The 22,173-nt window shown below is 45.4% G+C and overlaps 2 protein-coding genes across 2 annotated transcripts; one reads left to right on the forward strand and one right to left on the reverse strand.

The window, feature by feature from the left end:
* The first annotated feature begins 1,572 nt into the window (after positions 1-1,572).
* On the forward strand, positions 1,573-8,273 carry LOC146199900 (xaa-Arg dipeptidase-like). The gene is made up of 6 exons (XM_084592222.1): positions 1,573-1,777; positions 2,933-3,102; positions 4,001-4,150; positions 4,552-4,684; positions 5,362-5,607; positions 7,990-8,273. Exons 1-6 carry the CDS (start codon positions 1,573-1,575, stop codon positions 8,271-8,273), a joined length of 1,188 nt encoding a protein of 395 aa, XP_084448348.1.
* Positions 8,274-13,741: 5,468 nt separating this feature from the next.
* Positions 13,742-15,470, reverse strand: LOC146199901 (prolyl 4-hydroxylase subunit alpha-2-like). Its single transcript, XM_084592223.1, has 2 exons — positions 15,402-15,470; positions 13,742-14,236 (listed from the first exon to the last, which is right to left on the reverse strand). Exons 1-2 carry the CDS (start codon positions 15,468-15,470, stop codon positions 13,742-13,744), a joined length of 564 nt encoding a protein of 187 aa, XP_084448349.1.
* Between the last annotated feature and the right edge of the window lie 6,703 nt (positions 15,471-22,173).

The raw sequence follows: 22,173 nt of genomic DNA on the forward strand, positions 1-22,173 counted from the left end.
AGGTGATCAAGGATGCTGTTCCACTTCCGTTTCCTCCCTTCACATACCGCGTCGGCAAGTGTCCATGCATCAGTGTTACGATACCGCAACCTCCCTAGACATGGTAGGTGCTGTTCCTATGCGATAGATTCTTGTTTACGGTTTGCGGAATAAGGTACCTTGGCGAAAGTAATCTTTAGGGTTAGCGCCCTAAAATACTAGCCGGTATTTATATCCTTCTTTACAATTTTCACATAAATTGTAATCGGAAGAACGGTTCGTTTCTTATGCAATAGCAACCTGTTCCAGTGGCTCAGAGGTTAGGGCGTTCGACTGCTGTACCCAAAGACGCGGGCTCGAATCGCTGCTGCTGTGGCTTTGTGGTTGGAGCCTTCGATTGGTGAACCCGAGGGCGTGGAATAAAATTGTGTCCACTCCGACCGCTTTTCGATGGAGAAATAGTGGTTGATCCTGGCCCTGATGAGGCCGTCATTGCACCCGTCACCGTTTCGGTGGTGGACGATGGTTGTTGCGGCGCGCGTCTTCTCTCCTTCTTCTTTTTCTTCTCTACTTTCTCTCTTCTGTCCGCACGAGGCAGCATAATTTTATTTTAATCAGAGGCAGCGGAGGTGGCTCAGCTAGCCCCGTCGGGGTGGTGCAGTGGTAAGACGCCCGACTACTGTGCCGGAGTACCCGGGTTCCGACCCGACTTCGGCGGCTGCGTTTCGATGGAGGCGAAACGAAGAGGCGTCCGTGTGCTGTGCAATGTCAGCGCACGTTAAAGATCCCCAGGTGGTCGAAATTACTCCGTAGCCCTCCACTACGGCTTCTCTTTCTCTATTTCCCCTTTCACTCCCATCTTGCTCCCTTCCCTTACGGCGTGGTTGAGGTGTCCACAGAAAACAAGTGAGACAGTTACCGCGCCTTTTCCTTCATATAAATCAATCAATCACCAGGTGGCTCAGCTACAGAACCAGTAGCAGGCCCGAATATTTTTTTACTTCTTCCTATAGCAACAACAACAACGAAAAGTAAGGAGGCCGTGTGCTGTGCGACATCAGTGCACGTGAGAGAATCCAGGTGCACGAAATTTCCGTAGCTCTTCCCTATGGCGACTCTCATATCCTGAGTGGCTTTTGGGACGTTAAACCTAAAATGCCAATCTTGTGCTACAGGATTAGAGGCCCCAACGCAGCAAAAATGCAGTGTGCGGCATAGTTGAAGTATTGTATGAGAGTGTTAGGTATGTTATCACTGAATGATGACGTCGTGAAGTAATGGCTGAAAATGGCAGCTTCGCTTGGTTGTGTGTCGACGTATCTACATCGCTCCAATTATCAGGTTGGAATAGAATCACGATCCACTCTGCTCGTGGTTGCACTAGGGGAAAATCACCCCTAAAGTGAGTGAATGATCGGGAAGTATATCACTAAAGATCGAGGTCTGGCGGCCATACGGCTGAGAGCAATGACCGAGCATAACAAGACCAGGGAGTAGATTTTTGAGAATTTACTGATATACAGCGCGTATTGAAATTAACGTGACTTAAATGTTCTCCTGTTTTTCTTTAAAGCGATGCGTTTCGCCCCACAGATGGACGCCCAGGAAGTCGTCGATACAGCACTGGCGAGCAGAAGGGATGCATTGCATGCTGTTGGCCGCTTTTTATGGGAGAACCCCGAGACTTGCTTTGAAGAGCACAAGGCGCACGATGCCATTTACGATTTCCTCGAAACTCAAAACTTCAAGGTGAAGAGGCACTGTGGCCTAGAGACGGCCTTCCGGGCTGAATACGGAGGTAATCAGAAGAATGCAGACGTGATCATATGTTTCAAACATTGACGAAGCGCTAGCAAGACATTCACAAGAACGGGGACAGGGAAAAGTTCTTACTGACAACGGATCCTTTATTGAAGGGAAGCACACAATATATAGGCACACGGTGGCGACGCTAGTCAGAGGCAGCAAACTTGGCAATGTGAGAAGACCATAAAACCGATAAAGGAAAACGAGCATAAAACTGATAATATCTTTATGATCACATGAAAAGGTTAAAAACGATGGTTCGGAAAACACACAGATCTATGGCACGTTGTGTATAGGGTCAGATGAACATGAAGACCGCCACAAAAAAAAATAATAATAAACTGACAATCACAAAAGCTTATCAGACAAACTACTAAATTGAAAAGTACTTCAAGCACCTCACCAAAAACATATCTTGGGTTTCAACTCATCAGGTATGCGCATTTTTGCAGTTCTAAATTCATGCACGAAATTCAACTGCGCCCTTCTAAAAAAGGGAACTCACTCTAATATAGCACTTTGGGCGGATCGCTGAAAGATCAGTTGTCAGTAAGCGCTTGTCCGTGTCCCCTTTCTTGTGAATATCTTGTTAGCGCTTCGTCCATTTTTGAAATGTTGATCATATGTATTTAAATTAGGTATACATAAGGTATAAGGATGCTCGATATTGTTTCTGGTAGACTCGAAGCTAATCACCAGCTAAAACACCGCCCTAGGCGTGTTTTAGGCATGCAGTTTTACGCATATCGCATGTTTCAAAAATATTGCCCCAGGCAGATATTTTGCAGCTTTCTTATGGAAGGGAGTGGTGAGTTCGCACATAGAGACAAATTAATTCGTAATGGTTATTCTGACAATTATTATGAGGCATTGACCTTGATCTTGACTTTGAAATGAGCTTACATTATTATACGTGAGGGAGGAATCCAGTTGGCAAAGGGAGAATATTGTGGCGATCCCTCTCGATTACGAAGTAATCATTTTTCGTATGCTCAATCTTTGTTCCTATTCGCATTGTGCCAGCCTGTACATATGCATTTGTGTATTGATCGTACAAATACTGTGTTACGCCTAAAAATGCTTGAATAAAGAGAGCCAGTGGCTTTAGAGAAGCGTCATTATACTTGTGCACATCGACGAATTGCAGTGGGACCCTCTCCCGTCGTAGCCCTCTTGTGCGAATACGACGCTCTTCCCGGCGTGGGCCATGCATGCGGACACAACCTAATTGCCGAGAGTGCGCTCGCCGCAGCCGTCGCAGTTCGGGATCTTATGGAGGCTCACAGCCGGTCGTGTGGTACAAAACTGCAAGGCAAAGTGAGTAGGCCATCGCCTCCTTGTAGATTGGCGTTACAACAGTTATTCGCTTGAGACAGCGAGGACGTGTCTCTCATATACGCTCTGCATTTTAGTTTGCACCGCAGAAACTCCATACGCTACACTTTCGTTCAAATTTAAATCTTTCAAAATGCTAATATACTACATAGATAATTCGCGCAATATAGTATCAAAATATCCACAAGTCAGTTGGTTATATAAATATGCTAGCTATGGAGTCTTTCTGAACCTTTGCCATGCTTGACCATGCCGGTATGAATACTCTGGCGATAAGGTACTAATAAGCTCTCTATAAAGAGTTAAGTTTTCATAGTTTCGGACTTAGTATCTCGTATGAGCTTTCATTCGGTAACAGTTGAATAAAATAGGGTATGCACATTTACCTGCCGACACACAATGACCAGTCCAGCTTTCATGGGCAGCGCACTTTTAAACGGGAGGTAACTGTGGAATATTTTACGCTACTGCTATCAAAATATAAGAGGAATCAACTAAATGTACGACGTTTAGCAAAATACTCGCTTTAAATGGTGCTGTTCTTTCCCCACGCGTAGTTAAAACTGTCATAAAAAATATACTGTAGAAAACTGTATTCTCGTGGAGGGAAAGGTCAGTGGATACACTCACTGTTGCGAACTTATGGTGCATTCTTACAAACTCCGCCAATAAAATGTGTTGATGCACTATTTGACGTTCAAACATGACCATCTGCAGAATCCCCTGGTATATAAGTATTCGTGTTTGCTTTTGCTTTTTTATTCAGACACTAAGAACGTGAATTTTAAATATATCTTCAGTTTTTGAGAAGCCCAAAGAAAATGAAACAGTATTACTAAGCCAACCAAGAACTTATTTGCACTACAATCGCATGACACAGATTGTGGTGCTGGGCACGCCCGCCGAGGAAGGCGGCATGGGCAAGGAACTTCTCCTGCGAGCAGGCTGCTTCGATGATGCAGACGCAGCCCTGATGGCACATCCTGAGAGGAAGAACGTCCTCCGAATTGCATTGTCAGCCAGATACGGCGTGAGTTCTGCATTCTTACGCTGGAGAATCTACCAAAGAGTGGGAGTTTCTGGGGAAGCCTCGGAAAATCGGCCTTTGGCTAGCAATCTGGATTAGAATTAATATTAGGCGCGATAGCGGTGTTTTTTTTTTCCAGCTCAAGTCCTGCATTGCAGTTTTGCCGATGTTCACCTTCTGCAATCTTTGTTACCCACTTTCCGGTATTTATTTCCCACACAAGAGAAGGTATTACAATTATATGCGATTCCTTCTCCAGAAGCCGCAGCAGCAGAACGATAGCTCTAGCACCATTTTCTAGGAAAGCAGCAACAAACAGCAAATGAGCGCAGACTGCAAAACAAAAAAGCAAATTGTTGATGTCGAACAAATGGTAATTACGTGCAATTGAAATTTTTGGGCAGATCAACGCTGTCTTCGAGCGTACCGACGACCTTGATCCTGGGGAGCAACCCAGTGCCTTGGATGCCGCCGTTCTCGCCTACTGCAACATCTCTGTACTGCGGGCCCGTCTGGACACAAACTGCAAAGTGCACGGTAACACTTGCCCAATAGGATTTCTTGTCCAATATGCTATAAATGGTAGTGCTTAATAGAAAAGCATACACCTAAAATAAATTGTTTACAAACATTTTGTAGAATGTATTGCCATAGCCGCCTCAATCTAAGACCTCGTTTATGAAGGGCCGTTAGCAGAAAAGAATTGCAGGTGCCTAATTTTGAGTTAGAATTTTGTTCAGTCTCATACCGCATAAACAGACCTGTACAACTCTGGTTAGTTTCTTTACCGAGAAGAACTACTGAGCATGCTTGACACCGCATTGTGTTGTCTAGCCAGCGGCCCATTCGCAAATCTACCTAGTCGAGTACTCACTTCCAACTTAAGCTGATGTACAGTGGCCAACACGTTCTATTCTCGGTATCCGTTATTAATTATATGAACTATTCATGGACTACTAATCAATTAAATTTGGCCGGCGTGTCCTCAACTCATAAATTACAAATTGACTGAAATTATGGCTATAGATATCTTGAGCTCAGAACAATGTCAGGCACGTCAAGGAACTACATAGATACCTAAACTCTAACATTTATTAGCTCCATCTAGGTATCAGAGAAACCTCTTTCTTAAGACAAGTAATGCTGAAGAGATTCAGTACTGATTGTTGCAGTGCTCGTTTCGTATATAGTACGAATATTTTGCTTTTCCTCAGGCGTTTTGCTGCGTTCGGAGGCAGCGTCAAGTACCAAAGCTTACCGAAGCCATCTTCACTTCTGCGTGCGGGCGCATACCAGCGATGTGCTGCAGAAGGTTCAGCGCGATGTGGAGGCGTGCATGGAAGCAGCTGCCATGGCCACCGGCTGCACGGTCAGCATCGCAGAAAAAGGCATCTTCTGCAAACACATGCACCACAACGAGCCTTTGATAAAAGTATTCCAACGGCGCGCCGAGCAACAAGGTAGGCCTATGGGGCACTCCATTGGCAGCACGGGAGCGAAAGTAACGAGCACTGAGAGGCAGAGCTCATGAGAGGCAGAGCAGTCACACAACGGGAGTGTAACTGTCTGCTTTCCCAATGAAACGACCCTGCTCTCTGAGAGCAGGCGCTGCGGCGAAGGTGCACCAGTGACCGGATCGTTCACCTTTCCGGCATCTTCTGTGGAAATCGAACGCCATGTGCACTCGGTATTCGACGCCGCCATTTCGCACTCGCTCCAGAACAGAGGCTGAGATTTCTATGCCGAATCGCTGAGGCTCTCGCCTTTTTCATCGGCGACAATTTTGCGCTGACTATGACAACAACATCGGTCATCAGTTGCGATTGCTGCTGTACACACGGCGATTGGGAAAGGAGGATAAGACGCGTTTGCGTCATGTGACTTCCTTCGTACTCGGCCTTTCGCGCGGGTGCAGCTCTAACTGCTCTCGATGCGCTCGGAGTCGCCAAACTTCAGTTCAGCCTTTGTATCAAAGTGCTCCTGTTCCTGCTCGCCCAATTTAAATGCAGCTACTTTAAAAAAAGCAAATTTAGGATGCTTTTAAATGCTCCTCTTCTGCCAATGCAACGCGACATTAATTAAGGCGTTCTAATTTGCAGGAACTTGTGGAAGCTGGTCATGCATTTGCGGCACATGCTTAGCGACTTTTTGTCCTGTCCGTATGTGAAAGCCCGCCCCACATATATATTAAGCGCTGCTTAACCGAGCCGTACAAAAATATCTCCGCCGCCTAGGAGTAGGACGTTTGACTGAAAATGGAGTGTCATGAAAGGCTGGATTCTGATCTCACCCTCGCATTTGAAAAAGGAGGAACGAGCAGGCAGCTCCTGCTAAATCGCCCATGTCATGTGGTCACATGACGACAACCATATGCCACTCTAGCCGCCAACTACTTCCCCCTACCTGCCTTAGCCATGACCGTGATTTTTCGCTTCCAAACCTGACGACAGATTTTCAGAAGAACAACGCTTTAAACGCTATCGTGCTAAATTGCAGCTTCAAACCCGAATTGTTTCGTATTCCTCCTTATGGAGGCTCATGTGGCCATATCGTCTTTTTAACACTATTGCTTTGAAGGCCCTGTCGTCGGGAAAATATTGCGTCGCTGAGAACGCTAAACCACAACGCATGCCTCTGGTAGTTGATAGTTTCCAAGTGGCGTGGCCATGTATTTATTGGTTGCTTGTCAGTAGTGCAACTACACGAGATCACAAGGCCTGGCAGCATTGGCAGGAGCTGTCAACCTTGTGTCTCCTTTGAGATGGGAAGAAAACTCTTCAGGACGCTGCTCCTAAACACGAGCACGTTTGCAATATTTAATTAAAGCGTGACAATAAATATAATTTTATGTGGTCTTTCACATAATGTTGTTTCCCTACAGCTGCATGCCAGTGGTGATGTGTGGAATGGAAAAGACACAAATCAAAGAATTGATGCTTATTCCAGAAGCAAGATGCACGCACGCGAGCAAGGATGTACGCGAGGCATCAACGCTCTTGAGTTATACTCTAAAAATTGAGCTTAAGTGCCCCCTGAAGTTTTCTGTAATGCAATTGTTGCCATGTCTAGTACTAGGGTATTTATTGCAACTTAAGGCTGCAAAGCGAGCAATGACTACTTTCGAAATATATATATATATATATATATATATATATATATATGTGTGTGTGTGTGTGTGTGTGTGTGTGTGTGTGTGTGTGTGTGTGTGTGTGTGTGTGTGTGTGTGTGTGTGTGTGTGTGTGTGTGTGTGTGTGTGTGTGTGTGTGTGTGTGTGTGTGTGTGTGTGTGTGTGTGTGTGTGTGTGTGTGTGTGTGTGTGTGTGTGTGTGTGTGTGTGTGTGTGTGTGTGTGTGTGTGTGTGTGTGTGTGTGTGTGTGTGTGTGTGTGTGTGTGTGTGTGTGTGTGTGTGTGTCACAGTGATAACGGTTCTGCAAAAGCAATAACGAAGCTCTGAGCAAGGAATATTGAATCCAATGAAGACGCCCTCTGAACATGTGACGTTTCAGTAAACAACTTGGCATTAAAACAGTACTTGTTAACTTTTTCGATCTCGAAGGAGTTGTAAGCAGGCTAGTGATGTGCTATGGCATTTTTAATGGTCGTAGTGGCAGTGTTCTGTTTTCAGTAGCATTTGCTGAAAGAAAACAATCAAGCAATCTCTAACTTACTTCGAAGATCTCGTATATATATTGTGCTGTGGAAGAAAATATATAAAGAAATATAGCATATCTACGATACGTGTGAGTGCGTATTATCAGCTTCCGACTGTGTACTCGTAATTTCTTGGTAAAGCGTCATGTCCAAGTTGACAAAAAATCGACATAATGCCCCTTGTCTATGCAGGGATGTCGTTCGTTGACGCTGTGGATGGTCGCCCTGTTCCGACCGGCGCCACGTCGGACATTGGCAACGTGTCACACCGAGTGCCTACCATCCATCCTATGTACCGTGTAGAGTCTACAGCTATGAATCACACTGCCGAATACAGCCGCATCGCCGGCACGAGGCATTCCCAGGAGAGAGCTCTGGTCGTCGGGAAGGCACTGGCACTCACAGCCTATGACTTGCTTTGTGACCGGACCCTCCTCGAGACCGCCTGGGAACACCTACACCGCACACTTAAATAGCTTCCTTGCTGACCTTCATAATTACTATGATAAAGCGGAAATAAATAAGACGGACAATCAGACTTGCGGAACAGTGTTCATTAAAGGTTGCAGAGAATGTATTCACTGTTTCATTCCTGAAGATAATTTGCAACATTATAGAGTGTCATCAGAGCTTGTGACACGAACTCTGTTATCCTGAGGCAATAAATATCGATTAAAAAACTCTGTAGCTATAGCGGAATATATTGCGATATAAAACATTTGTAAAATTGATACGCTCAATGAAGTATTATGCGAAACAGCACTTCATTTTGAAAATAAAACATATAATTCCCTTTCATTGTCATTGGTTAATATGGGCATATCAGCTTCTTCTGTCGCAAAAAACTGAGCGCATCCTTCTTCCTTCGACAGACGAAAACGAGAAATTTTCATGTTCTGCCCCCATTGGCATTGTAAAACGAAAGCCTTTAATGGCTCATTCTCACGGCGTCCGTCGGTCCGTTCTGATACTCGCTGCTTCCGTCCGTCTGTGTTTTGGAGGGTACGGACGCGTTCGCATGAGCCCCCGCTTTTCTCCCGCCCCACCTTCAGTGCGGCACGGGTCGCCCAGGCCCACTCCAACTGCCCATCTCCGCCCAACATCTGCGGAGTGTGATCTGACTTTTTGTTCCCACTGGTGCAGTGATAGGTTGAATTGTTTTGGCCTTGGCATCACACCTTGCCTTTGTGCGGCTGGGGCATCGCCGGAGCCACGCAATCCGCTAGGCCACAACCGCTCGAGGATTGCGTTTACGCGAAATGGCCTCGGAGGAGCCTGTCGCGGGCCCCAGCGGAGCGCAAGGCCATCTATCTTTACCACCAAACGAAAACTTGGAGCCCGGCGAGGACACGCAAGTCTACATTGCAGAAAACGAACTTCCCCTGCCATCGGCGAACTCCTCATTAGACTCCAGCGGATGGAAAACTGCTCTAAGCAGGCATCAAGCACGGAAGCTCCGGAAAAAAGCCCGGATCAAGAAGAACAGCCTAACGCAGGGAAGCGACAGCTCCCAGCATCCGCCAGATCATGGTGTCATTCAGTGTCATTCATGGCATACCAGACGACGTCACCCCGGCAGAACTACAGACCGGTTTACACACCCGTACACGTGGAGTTGAGGTACTCGAAGAGAGACGAATGGGAAAAACATCGTCGATGTTGATTACCTTCTGCGGGCCGACGATCCCCAAATTCGTATACCTTGAGGGCGCTGAATTGCTCTGCCGACTTTACTAACTAGCAAGGCAGTTCTGTTATGTATGCATGCAGTCGGGTCATCGCTCCGATGTGTGCCCAATGCCAGAACTGGCGGCCTGCAGCAGAACATGCGGTACACATAACCCTGCAGACGGACATCCGTGCCAACCGAAGAGTACCCTGTGCGGCGGAAACACGAAACCGGAAATAGAGCGAGCCAAAACCAATTTACACTGGCCAAACAGGCACTACAGCCGGCTCCCTATACCTTCTGGAAACCACAACACCAATCCAGGATAGATGAGAAGAAACACAAAACATGGACGTGACGCTGCTTTTATCAAGGACCACGAATCGCCCAACCGAAGCCAGAGCAGCAGCAGCCGCGGTGGCAGCGGAGGCAGCGGAGCCAGCAGCGGCAGCAGCGGCAGCGGCGGCGGCGGCGGCGGCGGCGGCGGCGGCGGCAGCGGTTGCCACTTTCGTATCCAAAGCTATTACGGTAGTGGAACACTGCCTTAAAGAAGTAAACATTGACTATAATTTCATAGCATTGATTCCCAACAAGACGGGCCGGAAAAGCACCTTCGTATTAAACGTCTATCATCGGCCTCGAAAGTCTACAGCAGACTTTTTCAAGATTCTCCAAGACACAGACACTTTCGCCCATTCACACGAAAAGGTCATCTTAGGAGATTTGAACGCTCCACACTGGGACTAGGGCTGCATCAGAAGCTCACCACGGGGAGCTGCAATGGCTCGGACAAGAGGCAATTTCGGCTTAGAAATCATTACAGACCCGCTGTATCCAACAAGAGAGGGCAACAGTGTAAGTCGGGACTCCTGACAGACCTCACCATTATCAAGAACATTCACACTGCCACATGGACAAATCTTGGCGAAAATCTGGACAGTGATCACTAAATACTGAGCACCTCTATTTCAACCGCCAAAGTCTAACCGAAACTCGCAACAGCCCAATCACGAACTGGCCCAAATATCGACAGCAAGCCACATCACAAGCACCCATTCACTCCATCAGTGAATGGTGTGACGCCGTGCGGCAAGCCCACAAGGAAGCCACAACGGTAGTACAATGCAACCCAGAGGTGCCAGCCATGGAAATACACCTCCTCAAACTCTGGGAGGCGACTGTCAGTCCGCAGATAGAAAATACGGCGCCTAAACCACGTTTTGAGACTACGCATCGCCGCAACTGCGGCAGAAGCCCAAAAGTACGCCGACAAGTTCTCCCAACGAAACTGGCAGGACTTCTGTGAATCCTTAAGGGGCACATTGGGTGGGAACCTCCAGCCCTTGGGCGATTCTCCGCAGCCTAGTTGATCCCACAACCTCCAAATCTGTCTCAAATCGAACACTCAAAAAGATAACATATCTTTTCCTCGGATATGATGAAGCCCTGCAAGACACCCTAAAAGTCACACACATCAGTTTCTATGTCCCGCTGAACATGCTGCAGTACACAGGCGCGCAAATAAGAAAAACCTAGACACACCGATCACCACCGCCGAAGTCTACGCCGCTGCAAGATCAGCCACACACAATACAGCAGCTGGAGCAGACAAGATTACAAACGGAATGATTCATAACCTGAGCAAGGCACAGATTCGAGCACTCACGGCATACATAAATGTCACCCTGTGGGAAAAACGTTAAATACCAGCAGAATGGAAACACTCTGAGATAAAGTCATTCCGAAACCAGGAAAACCGCCTAGCATGGAGGCTTTAAGACCCATCCCTCTCACCTCCTGTCTGGGAAAACTGTACGAACGCGTCATACAAACGGGCCTCCAAAATTTCATAGAAGATAACGACCTCTTCCCCCCACAATGATAAGTTTCCGGAAGAGCATCTCCACTCAAGACGCCTTTTTTCTCTTCAAAGAAGAAGTCCTCCAGGACATTCCACGAGGCAGGGAACACTGTACCATTTCTCTAGATTTAAAAGTTGCCTTCGACAATGTCTCCCATGACCCCATTCTTAGGGAACTAAGCGTTATGTGATGCGGTACAAAGAATTTCAACTACATAAAGGCTTTTCTTACTGGCCGTAGAGCAAAAATTGGTATAGGCGAAGTGCGCTCCGGGACAGAACAGAGGCCAAACAAAGCCACCCCCCCAAGGCTCAATTATTTCCCCACTACTTTTCAACATCGTCATGATCAGTATGGCCAGAAATCTTGAGGAAACCCCAAGAATTGGATGCACGATCTACGTAGATGATATCACCATCTGGACGACTCGAGGCACCCTTGCCACTAAAGAGGGAACCCTGCAAGCAGCGGCGACGTGCGTATAATCTCAAGTCGCCAAGTGCGGTCTCCGCTGCGTGCCGGAGAAGTCACAAATACTTCGCATACAGGAATATGCCTACAAGTCCCCGGGAACCATCGAGGTCCTACTCGAGGGCACCAAAATCAATGAGGTGCCGCTCAAACGTATACTAGGACTATGCATCCAAAGTGACAGGAGGGCAACACAAACCCTACAAAGCCTTCAAACCACATCTCATCAGGTTGCTCGCTTGATCAGGCGGGTGATGAAATGCTCAGTCATAGAAAGGACCCATTATATTACAAAATGTCGCACGGCTTAAAGATTATGAATATCTACTAAAAGCACTACATACGTACAACCTTGGTCAAATATCCACAAGCCAAAAACTTTTCTTGTCAGCCGCAAAATGAAGCCGTCACGAGCCATTCAAGACTAAAGGGCCGTTTAATAACGTGAGATAGATTCTTAATTTCTTTCCACGATATGAAATTATTTCATAGCGTTTAAAATGCCGTTTAACCTTTGTTGCTGTCGCTACGGCTTCATTTTGTGGCTTAGATGAAAATCCTTTGGCCTTAGACCTTTTCACCAAGGCTGTGCATATAAGCTGTAAGCGATGCTGCGCCGGTGCGCAATGGCGTATTTCGCCTCATTTCCAGCAGGTGTTTGTTTTTCTTATTGATCATTTGCCTGGGAACGGAACTGAGCCAGGACATAAAATATATAAAATTCCAGCACACGTCTATGCCTGCTGTGCCACTTAAGCGCAGATAATGTATTTTCAGAAGAATGAAATGAAATATCTGAACAAACTTTCTTTCGCTTCTGAAAAGCAGTATTTTCATTCCTTTTCGTAGCTTCCGGTTTCATTTCTTATGATAACAGCTTTTTAGTTATTTCTATTTACTGCGTTATTCCACATATATGCTCCAGCAGGATGCACTCACTCTTGATGTAAACTGCAAGATTACTGTTATACTTATGCAGCATAATTAAGCTGTTTTTTTATACACCACCTTAAAGTTTCAGGAAGGTGCAATGACTAAAATTGTCATGAACGTAGGAATTCAAAACAGATTTTTTATCTGGTGCATCGCATTCCAAGTGTTAAAATTGTTACAATATTGTGTTTTTAATTACCACACTGTTGCACATTTGAAGTTATCGGCACCTTTAGGTAACGAATATTGACCGGAGAGGGGATAAAACCGTAATCATGGAATAAAAGTCTAATAGTAAAGTGTGTTTTCTTTCTGAATTCATGGCTAGGAGAAAAGCTGAGTGTCCAATGTCGCCACAATTACTCGTCTTTTACTGCGTCTATGTCTTTTTTCATTCGTTCAGAATAAGCGTGAATAACTAGCTCATTGAATCTTGTTACGCGAATCGACATTGCAGAAAGCCAAGCTCTGTATTCGACAAACTCACCTGTTGTCCCATAACTACTCGCCTAGCTTATAAGCTCGCGTTAGAAGGATCAGTTAGCAAGCGAGCCGTAGTGCCACTACGTGGCGCTTCCATGCCGGTCTCAGAGAGGTCTAGTGAAACGGCACCCATTGGTAACAGTAGAGAGGTTTTCTACCCTTTATAAGGAAGACAAAATATTACATACTGGTTAAGTGCAACGAATCGGATTCCAAGGAATTTCAAGCGTTGTATATGTGAGCAGAACGTTTGATGTGTGGCTGGGTGAGAATGTTTGCAGATACATGGGTTTGGAGCCGACAAGAAGTCCTGTTAAATAGAAAAATGATGTGTGTGTTGTCAAGTTGTTGCGGCTGATGATAATTACGATCAGATGTGTTAGTTTAATCTAAGAAAAAGAAGTGTGAAATTTGTAAACCTTTTGCTCGTCTAATATATTTGGACAACCTTTTAAATGAAGGAGCAGCTGAAAATAACAGAAGCGTGGAGATATGTAGGAGCGCATACGTTCTGAAATACACGTTTTCAGCCTGGAAGGTCGTAATACACGTGAAAATTGGTCCGCTCATGAATCCATTTTGTTGCTATCCACTTCGAACCCACGAGGACAGGGCAGCCCACGTGCTCCGTCAGCACGTCCGACGCCTTCTTCTGGTGCCAGAAAGAAAAATACACCGGAGCCTCATTCCCCTCGTACGGTTGTAGGTTGTACCAGAAAAGTGCAGATCCTGCGCGAGGCTTGATGGCGAGGCCCAGCCTCACAAAAGCTGTGGCCCCTCCTGATTCCACATCCGAGAGGAACATCAACATTGTGGCCAATCGATTGCCATCCGCGCAGTCCACGCGGTCTGCTATCTTGTCGAAGGGCATTCCGTCCGTGTGCGGCATGTAGTGGCCAGCAAGGCCGTAGTTGACAACTTGGTAGTCTTCTGCAGTCTCCAGGGACAGATCCGTCGCCATCTCTATGCGACGACTAATGCGCTGTAGCACAGTATGGTCTATGTCCCGTATCCAGGCAACCTTTAAAAGAAATTATGCAGAGGCTTTGTTTGAAGAAGCCTGTGTGAAGCGATACCAATTTTGTGCCGTCTGTAATTGGCTCTAGAAGTTTAACGCCTGTACATTCTAGAATTCACTCCAGCAATGCAGTACCGTCACTTTAACCACCCTCTAAGATTTGGCCGGTAAGTATACTTAAACTGAGCAATCTGTCTGTGTCATCATCCGCAACATAACTGTGTCCACGGCAAGGCAAACGGCTGTCTATTGCTTCTACAAAGAATATATATTGTATCAGCCATGGAACTTTCATATCCACCAGCTAACCCTGCCGAACAATGGCTGTTTTCCAGATAATCCTCCGATGACCGAATTACCAGCTTTATTACTCCCCTCTGTTAGTCCATTTTAAAGACTTCTAACATAAACACAAAATACGAACACAATAATTGATTTCCAAGGCCTAGTATTAGTAATATGATTCACATAGGTATAATGTTTTGAGGCATTTCGGGACAGTCATAACACGCTATCTGCTGAACAGGTTAACAAGGATAAAACTAAGCGCTTCGAGGACGCCTTATTGAGAATGATCTTTGCAAGCCACAAAATTTCAGCGATTTGATAGAAACCAGATTCAACAAAGAAAAATCTATTTTTTAGTTGTTGAAAAGCTTCGATATGCTGCAGACCTTTTAGATGTATTTTACTCGCAAAATGCACAGGATGATGCGGCGATCTTCTATTCTAACAACACATGTGGTAGGTTGGGCTGTATAACTATATATATTTAGAAAGAAGAACACACGCGTTTCATATATTGACATTTTTTTGAACAGTGTTCAGCTTGTAACGCATTAGCTTAATAATATGAAAGTTAAGTTCTCACGAAAACTCATGAGCTCCAACATAGAAAGAAATAGTCAGCTCCGATGAAAGTATTCGTAGTAATCGGGTAATAAAAAGATTTTACTTTGTTGCATTTCGTAAGAAATATATTTTTCATTATTTGAAACTTGAGCCCCAGATTTTTGGAACGTCCGAAAATAAAACACTGATTGCAATATTTTTAGAAGTACGCTCTATCACGCTGTGCAAACAAATGGTCATTTTCAACCTTGCACTTATTGATGAGGAAGTATTTCAGCATATCATAAATGGAAGAACTGGTTTGCTCTTACCTTGCTAGTGCGTTGCCATGTGATGGAACCATGCGGCCCATCGCCTGTGTAGACTCCAGCAGGTTGAAGCCCATTTCTGGCCGCTTCTCTAATTGAGTTTATCTCCGCTTGAGAAAGGAAGCCGTCTAAGAGAACAACGCGGGGTTTCAACGAAAGAACTTCTATCTTAAGCGGTTGAAGCAGCAATTCCGGGTCCCCGAAGCTAGTGGTCATTTTGCAGAGTAGCCGGCTTGACGAGGGCCTGAAGTCGGCTTCCCTTTTAGACACAGATTTGTACTCGCTGACATCAATTGCTGGTGGCTGAGGGTGCAAAGCCCGCCGTATATTACGCCTCGACGCAAAGCCCCCATGTTCTGCGCTTAAGTCGTTGTTTTGAAGCCAGCGAAAACCCACGTTCATCCGGTTGGACAGGACAACAGTCGTACTCAAGGCTCGTTCCAGTGCTACTCGCGACCATTCAGATACATTGCCGAACGGCCCTGTCATGAAGCAGCCTCTTGCAACAGCAGTTAATTCTTCCGGCTAAGCGCAGGGAAACAGGGGGGACAACATAGCAACCATCCTGGAAGCCTCGATGTTGTAGACTTGCTGCAGTTTGCAGATTCCTGTCGCAGCTCCACTTAAGTCGCCAATGGTTGGCCACCATTGCTGAAAAGACGGAGACCCGAACGCTGCGCTGAGGTTTCGGAGTGTCTGGGACGAGGCGCGGAGGTGTAGATACGAGTACTAAGTTATAAGACGGCTAAGGGAGAGAAAGGTGCTCAAGACGTTGATTTCAGTACATAGCGAAACTTTTTCCAGATACTGCTCGTACCTGAGTATGGCTCTCTTAAGGCTCCTCTTTTCGAGCCAGCGGAAGAAATCGCCGTCTTCATATGCGATGGCTTCTGCGTCCAAAGATTTCTGCATATCATATGTGGAAGTGAACAAGTCACCGCGGCACGCGGCAAGCTCGAATACAAGTGACAGGAAAACATAGTGCGACCAGAGGGACATTCTTGTTTCTTCTTCTCGCCTCTGTGCATATGGCACGTACTTTTTTTTCTTTATTTTAAGTTCTCGACAAATTAAAAAAACACACACAGAAAACCATTCACACGCCGCCTAGCGACCACATGACGTAGGCTTTGTTACATTAAAATCCTCTAAGCAATTTCAACGGTTCCTGCCATTTATCCCGTTCTGGTGTGCATTACTCCACTTTTATTTCCTCCAAAACCCTCTGCACACACTCCCGAAAATACATGCGCGCAGGCGTCCATCGGCGTCGAAGTAACAACCAGGCATTCTCGACTGTCATATACAATGGAAGCACATCACCATGATGGGGTCAAAGGGTGCTCCATCTTCGCTTTGCCATGTGCCATGTGGGTCAATAGGTAAATATTTTGTACTCCTTTTTAGGACATGCCAAAAATGAACTGCCTCCCATAATGAATACATACGTGGCCTATGGCTTCAGGCAGCTGAAACAGTGATGAGACAGGGTGAACCCACGAGACTAGAGATACGCATAGTGGGAGATTGTTTTGTTTTTTACCAAATAACATATACCAGGTTTCCAGCCCTATCCAGCATTTATATATTCGCTCTCTCCTTTCTCTGGTCTCTATATTGACGAAAGACGATTTGTATGTGTGAAAGATATATGTGGTGAAATGAGATATATTTGTCATTCAGCTTGAAGAAAGAAAGCATTGTGTGGCTGACGTTCTCCATGCAAATACGAATGCACTTTCAGGTGGTGAAAAATATGTCCGCATTAATGTTCGAGACGTATCAGAGCAGATGAGTATAAAGGAAAAAGAGTACAAATGGTTACTATCCTATCGGCTTCGTCGGTCCGCTCGCGAAGCAGTTTTCATTTTTTTTCAAGATACGGTGCTATAATTGGCTCAATGTTTTTCTCTTAGTGTCTACCCTCGGATGTTATCATCACGTACCGAACCTTGCGCAGGCAGCTCCTTCCCTGGAAATATCGGGCATTGAAAAATTGGAGACACTAGCACAACTGTCGAAATGGTGACCGCTAAAGATGAAAAGGCGCCTATATTAAAATAATTTTTTGCATCTTAGAGAAGCTATCATTACAAAAGTGAAGCACTGGCGTCAGCAAAGATTTACTTTTCGCTAGTTGGCCTTCAATTGCCTCTTCTTAATGTAGTTCACCTTTCCGTTAAGGTGAAGCACTGTAATAAAACTGTAATAAAAACTGTAATAACAAATCTTCTATTGGCTGGGGCTCCCGTGAGGAAGGGAGCCAAGATTCAGTAAAGAATACCCACGACGAACGAGAGAACCACTCTCTCTGGCATTTGTTGAAGGAGCAAACGTATTTATGTGCTCTGCTCACGTGAATAAAAAATGGGCAAAAATAAAAAAAGTACACAACACATGTAAATGTGAACCCAATCCATCAAACTAAACGAAATACAAAGCAAGATATAGCATTTTTCCTTCCTTGAGGGGAACAGAAAATGACAGAAGCATTGTAAATCCGAAGTCGTCCCTGCACAGATACATTTCCTCTAACAAAGCACAATCAGAAAGCACAAACGGCAAAAGGAAATTTTTGCTTCAGAAATATTTAACTTAGAACAAAAACATACAAAGCATGATATCAAGACTGACAGGTGTTTTCTTATTATTTTGTTTATTCATTTTTGTCGAGCCCAGGCAGCGTAGAAACATCGGATAATTTCCGTTTCCTAATAACAATATTTTTTTACATTTGCGCTTTCAAACACTATACAATCATACCCATCATTTATACATTGTATTTTAGAATATATGATGTCTACAAAGTTCTAGCAATATGCAGACACTAAGGGGGATGAGAAATAACTTCAGAAAAAGCTTCAAAATACAGAACAGGACATAATAGATGGTGCTCAAGGAGAAGGGCCGCACATGACCGCGGAGTCTTTAATAAAGGTAAGTGACGATCTGCACTCTTTTCCAATGGTCGGCTGGGTGTCAATCCTTCTACTTTCAATGCATTGGAGCTTGGTGCTTAGAGATACTTGACACTGCACATTAAAAGCAATGGCGCTATTAATGAGGGTACAATAACATTTATACACACTGGTGGGAGCTTTGTACAGCCTATCAATTCTTTAACAGTACTGCGCGAGCGTCGAATGCCTGGCGCTACTGCGCCGGAATATGCAGAAGATGACAAGACAAGCGAGGGCAAGGGTATGCCCACAATTCGTGCTGCTTCAGTGAGCCTCGCCTTCTAGGCTGTTCTGATTAGTACGAAGCAACCCCTGCCACAATCGGCTGATAGGCATTGGGGCCGAAAGAAGCTGTCACTACTTGTTTTCCTCCGCCATATGCGCCTATATTAAGAAAATATTTTGCAAGTATACACATTTGCAATAAAAAAAAAAAACAAATGCGCCCAATAATTCTTTGAAGCTATTACATTGGCCAAAATATAGTTAAGAATATTGATTACTTCCAAAAGAAACGTTCTCAAGACAGTACCCGCAGGCGGAAGCAGGGACAAGCAATATTTGGAACGTTACAAGTTTGCACAAATTGAATCCACAAGCATACAGCAGTTAGAACAAGCGCTCGCAGAACACTGGTATGTAATTTGATTCAAAGGGTTTCTTCGGACGGGGCAGAACAGCCAAGCAGACGACACTCGCTCAAGCAGCATGATTACGCCCCCTTGCTCAATCCCTCTCCCGATTTCCGCTCTGCTTCGGCTAGGCGCCGCTGCACCGGGCAGTCGACGCTCGCGCGGTGCTGTTAAAGAATTGACAGGCTGTGCTATCTGCAGAGCCCCGCACGACAAATTATGAGTACCAGTTACATGCATCCACCGGAGCATTCTCTGGCAAATGCTGATTAGATGTGGTGAACAGACTACGAGTCACGTCCACATTAGACGCTTAATTTATCAGTGAAACAGGAGAATGAGTTGGGTTTCGGTCCGTAGACATGTTCGATGGCGCAGGCATTTCAGGAAACTGTCAGCGTTTTCTGCTTCGTGCCTCTAAGCCTGCAGTAGAGTTCTAACAGAAAAAACAACTACAATAGATGATATCTCTTGCCTGTAAACGAGCTTCCTGGATTCCTTTGTACGATGGACGTCTCCATGGTTGTCTCTTGTTTAGAAGCCATATACTAGCCCTTCTTATAAGCAACTCGTTAGCTCGTGTGAACAGATAGAGAAGTTGCTTATCATGGACACTACCTGCCTTTATTTCTTCTTTGACTTGCCGAATTTCATCTTGTTGCTGCCTCTTCTCATATACTTCTCGCCCTGCTGATCCATGGAAGCAAAATACCCCCATTGTCAGCAAAGAAAACAAGTCTTGCCTTGCGCAGAGCAAGTTTGCGCTGAGGTGCTGGCTCCGATTGAAGCGCATCTGTAACAGTGAGTTCGTCCTGGGAGCTGACCTTGTAAGGGAAAAACATTCAAGAAATGCTGGTGATTGGGACGAATTTAAGTTAAATACATTTTTTGGAGTAGTAATTGTTGCCCTCGTAAGTGGTAGTAGAGGTCCTTTACTTGTTTTATCTTCTAGCTTGACATTGGGCGAGAAGAATGAAGATGAGGACGCAGACGTTGGGAAATGAAAAACTTTATATATCAAAATGGCATGGTTAGAGTGAGGACGGACAAAGTTTTGGAGTGCCAGTTACATGCATCCGCCGGAGCACTCTCTGACAGACGCTGACGACGAGAACCCTTAGATTCTCGACAACATATCTTCGTAATGCCTCGGTTCGTCGCTGATTGGGTAGGCCCACTCATGGGCAGCCCTTCTCCTGACGCAGCAGTAGCCTTTATCCGCTTAGATAGACGGACCCGGTAATCACCAAACCGAGCAAATCACAATAAACAGCATGCACCGCTGTTATCGCATGGCCCGAGAAAATACAAGGTACGAAAAGGACAACCTAATTGCGTGCAAACCTCCTGTAGTCTAACCATTAAAATACAACTATGTAACGACGAACTCAGTTGACAAGCCTACCCTGTGCACCTCATCGCTGTGCTGGCAAACCTAGGTCGAAGTATACACATGAAGACATGATTGTCCTTTTTCCTCCGTTTTCAGCAAATGGCGCTGCCCGACAGAAACCCAAATGCTTAACTAGAGAAAAATCATATTTTGGCCGCCATTTAGACCCTGCCAGCTCGTCAATAACAGGCGAACATTTAGCTCCTCCGTGCACAGTTCGTTACTTATGGGATGGCACCGATGTAACCGTGGCCAGATTGAAAGTCGAAAAGGGACAGTTGCACGGAAATCGAGGTGTTTACACTATGAAAACATGGTCCCTGTTTCTGGGTTTGCTCGCGTGGTCCCGAGGTGCCATTTCCCACATAATGCCTCCTCGGAATTCGTACTCTCGATGCGCAAGTAGGTTTTAGGCCAACTGGAGAGAGGGGGATGTGGAGTGCTGGTACGAGGGAGCGCACTTTCTAAGGATGCCGAACTCACACTTTTGTAACAATTCATACTTTTCGTGTCACAAATATACGCAGCCCATCTGCACGTGGTCTCAAAAACGTGACCCCGATGACGTATGGTTCACAGGGTGACGGCAACACGGTTTTCTCTTTCTCCTGCTACGTGATAGTCACGATCTCGGTGATTCTGCAGTGGTCTCATGAGTTCTTGTGGCTTTGAAAATGACATTACATTTCGTTGTGGAAGATATCTCGGACAATCTTAACGAAGTGTTGTACCGTATACCGTATACTCTATCAAGTATACTCCTGGAAACGGTGCTCGCGCAGCAAGTTTTAACTGGCGACAAGTGGGCAAAGGACAATGAAATTGCGTCGAAGTGAATTTTGAGTGTAAACCAGGTTAACTATAGGTCTGACGTGTCACACCGGCTTCATAGGAGTTCAACATCCTTGAGTATCGCGCTGGCTTGCTCATATTGTAAAACGCTTGTGGACACTCGCAAAACTGATCTCAGAGCATTTCGACGAAAAACCTTTCGATTGTTCTTTGAGAGGACACTCCCGTCACGAAACGGTTCCTGAAAATACCTTTCGGAGCAGCATAGTTACTTGACTGCAGAATGACATGAAATTTGCCATATATTCTGTAATAAATTCACACAGTTGCTGTTTGACGAAGGCAGCCGAAAGTCAGTCATGACAGCTCATGACGAAATAGATGTGGACTCTGTCTGACGTTTATTCCTACTTATTCCTGCGAAAGATGCACAGGACCGAAGAACAGGCAGAACTTTCGCATATCACTCTATTTCACTTCTATCTGATTTTTTAGACATCTGTATAGCGTGTTGCTTCGTGCTGAGAGCATTACTTTCATCAATACTTCAAAGCATGTTGCACAAGCAACGAAATCCCTCGTTCTATGTCTTCAAGCGGACTTGTGTGGGTGGCCGTTAGGCCACTAAAATGCGTTTGAAGAAATGATCAGAAAAGAAAGAAGCGCGGAATAAAGGAGAATGTTTTTCTGCCGGCCTTTGCCGCTACAGTTTTCGCAGTTCGCGCCTGGTGCCAATCATTTTTTCGCAGTTGCCTACGGAAATTTTTTTGTGCCTTGTCTGGCGAAATAATTGTTTTGCAATTCAATTCTTTGTTTACGCCACTACACATTGTCTATCCTTCATGTGCGTAGGTGCCGTGTTTCAAGAAGCCAAGAAGGAGATGAAGAAGAGCGAGTGGAAGAAATTGGTCCTCGGAGCATCACCCTCCTATTCGCCATCTCTCCCGGATAGCAAACTGCTGGCTTTTGGACTCAGTGATAAAGTGAGCGGGATTGTACTCTT

Source organism: Amblyomma maculatum, chromosome 2, assembly GCF_055883805.1.
Source record: "Amblyomma maculatum isolate TAMU_Amacu chromosome 2, ASM5588380v1, whole genome shotgun sequence".
Taxonomy (NCBI): Eukaryota; Metazoa; Arthropoda; class Arachnida; order Ixodida; family Ixodidae; genus Amblyomma; species Amblyomma maculatum.

What these genes read in the sequence shown, in the direction of transcription:
- LOC146199900 (XM_084592222.1), top strand. Translation starts at nt 1,573, where the DNA reads ATGGACGCCCAGGAAGTCGTCGATACAGCACTGGCGAGCAGAAGGGAT. An exon ending in CTTCCGGGCTGAATACGGAG is followed by an intron (nt 1,778 to 2,932) that starts GTAATCAGAAGA and finishes GACGAATTGCAG; the next exon opens with TGGGACCCTCTCCCGTCGTA. An exon ending in ACGGCGCGCCGAGCAACAAG is followed by an intron (nt 5,608 to 7,989) that starts GTAGGCCTATGG and finishes TTGTCTATGCAG; the next exon opens with GGATGTCGTTCGTTGACGCT.
- LOC146199901 (XM_084592223.1), bottom strand. Translation starts at nt 15,470, where the DNA reads ATGGGCTTCAACCTGCTGGAGTCTACACAGGCGATGGGCCGCATGGTT. An exon ending in CATCACATGGCAACGCACTA is followed by an intron (nt 14,237 to 15,401) that starts GCAAGGTAAGAG and finishes TTTCTTTTAAAG; the next exon opens with GTTGCCTGGATACGGGACAT.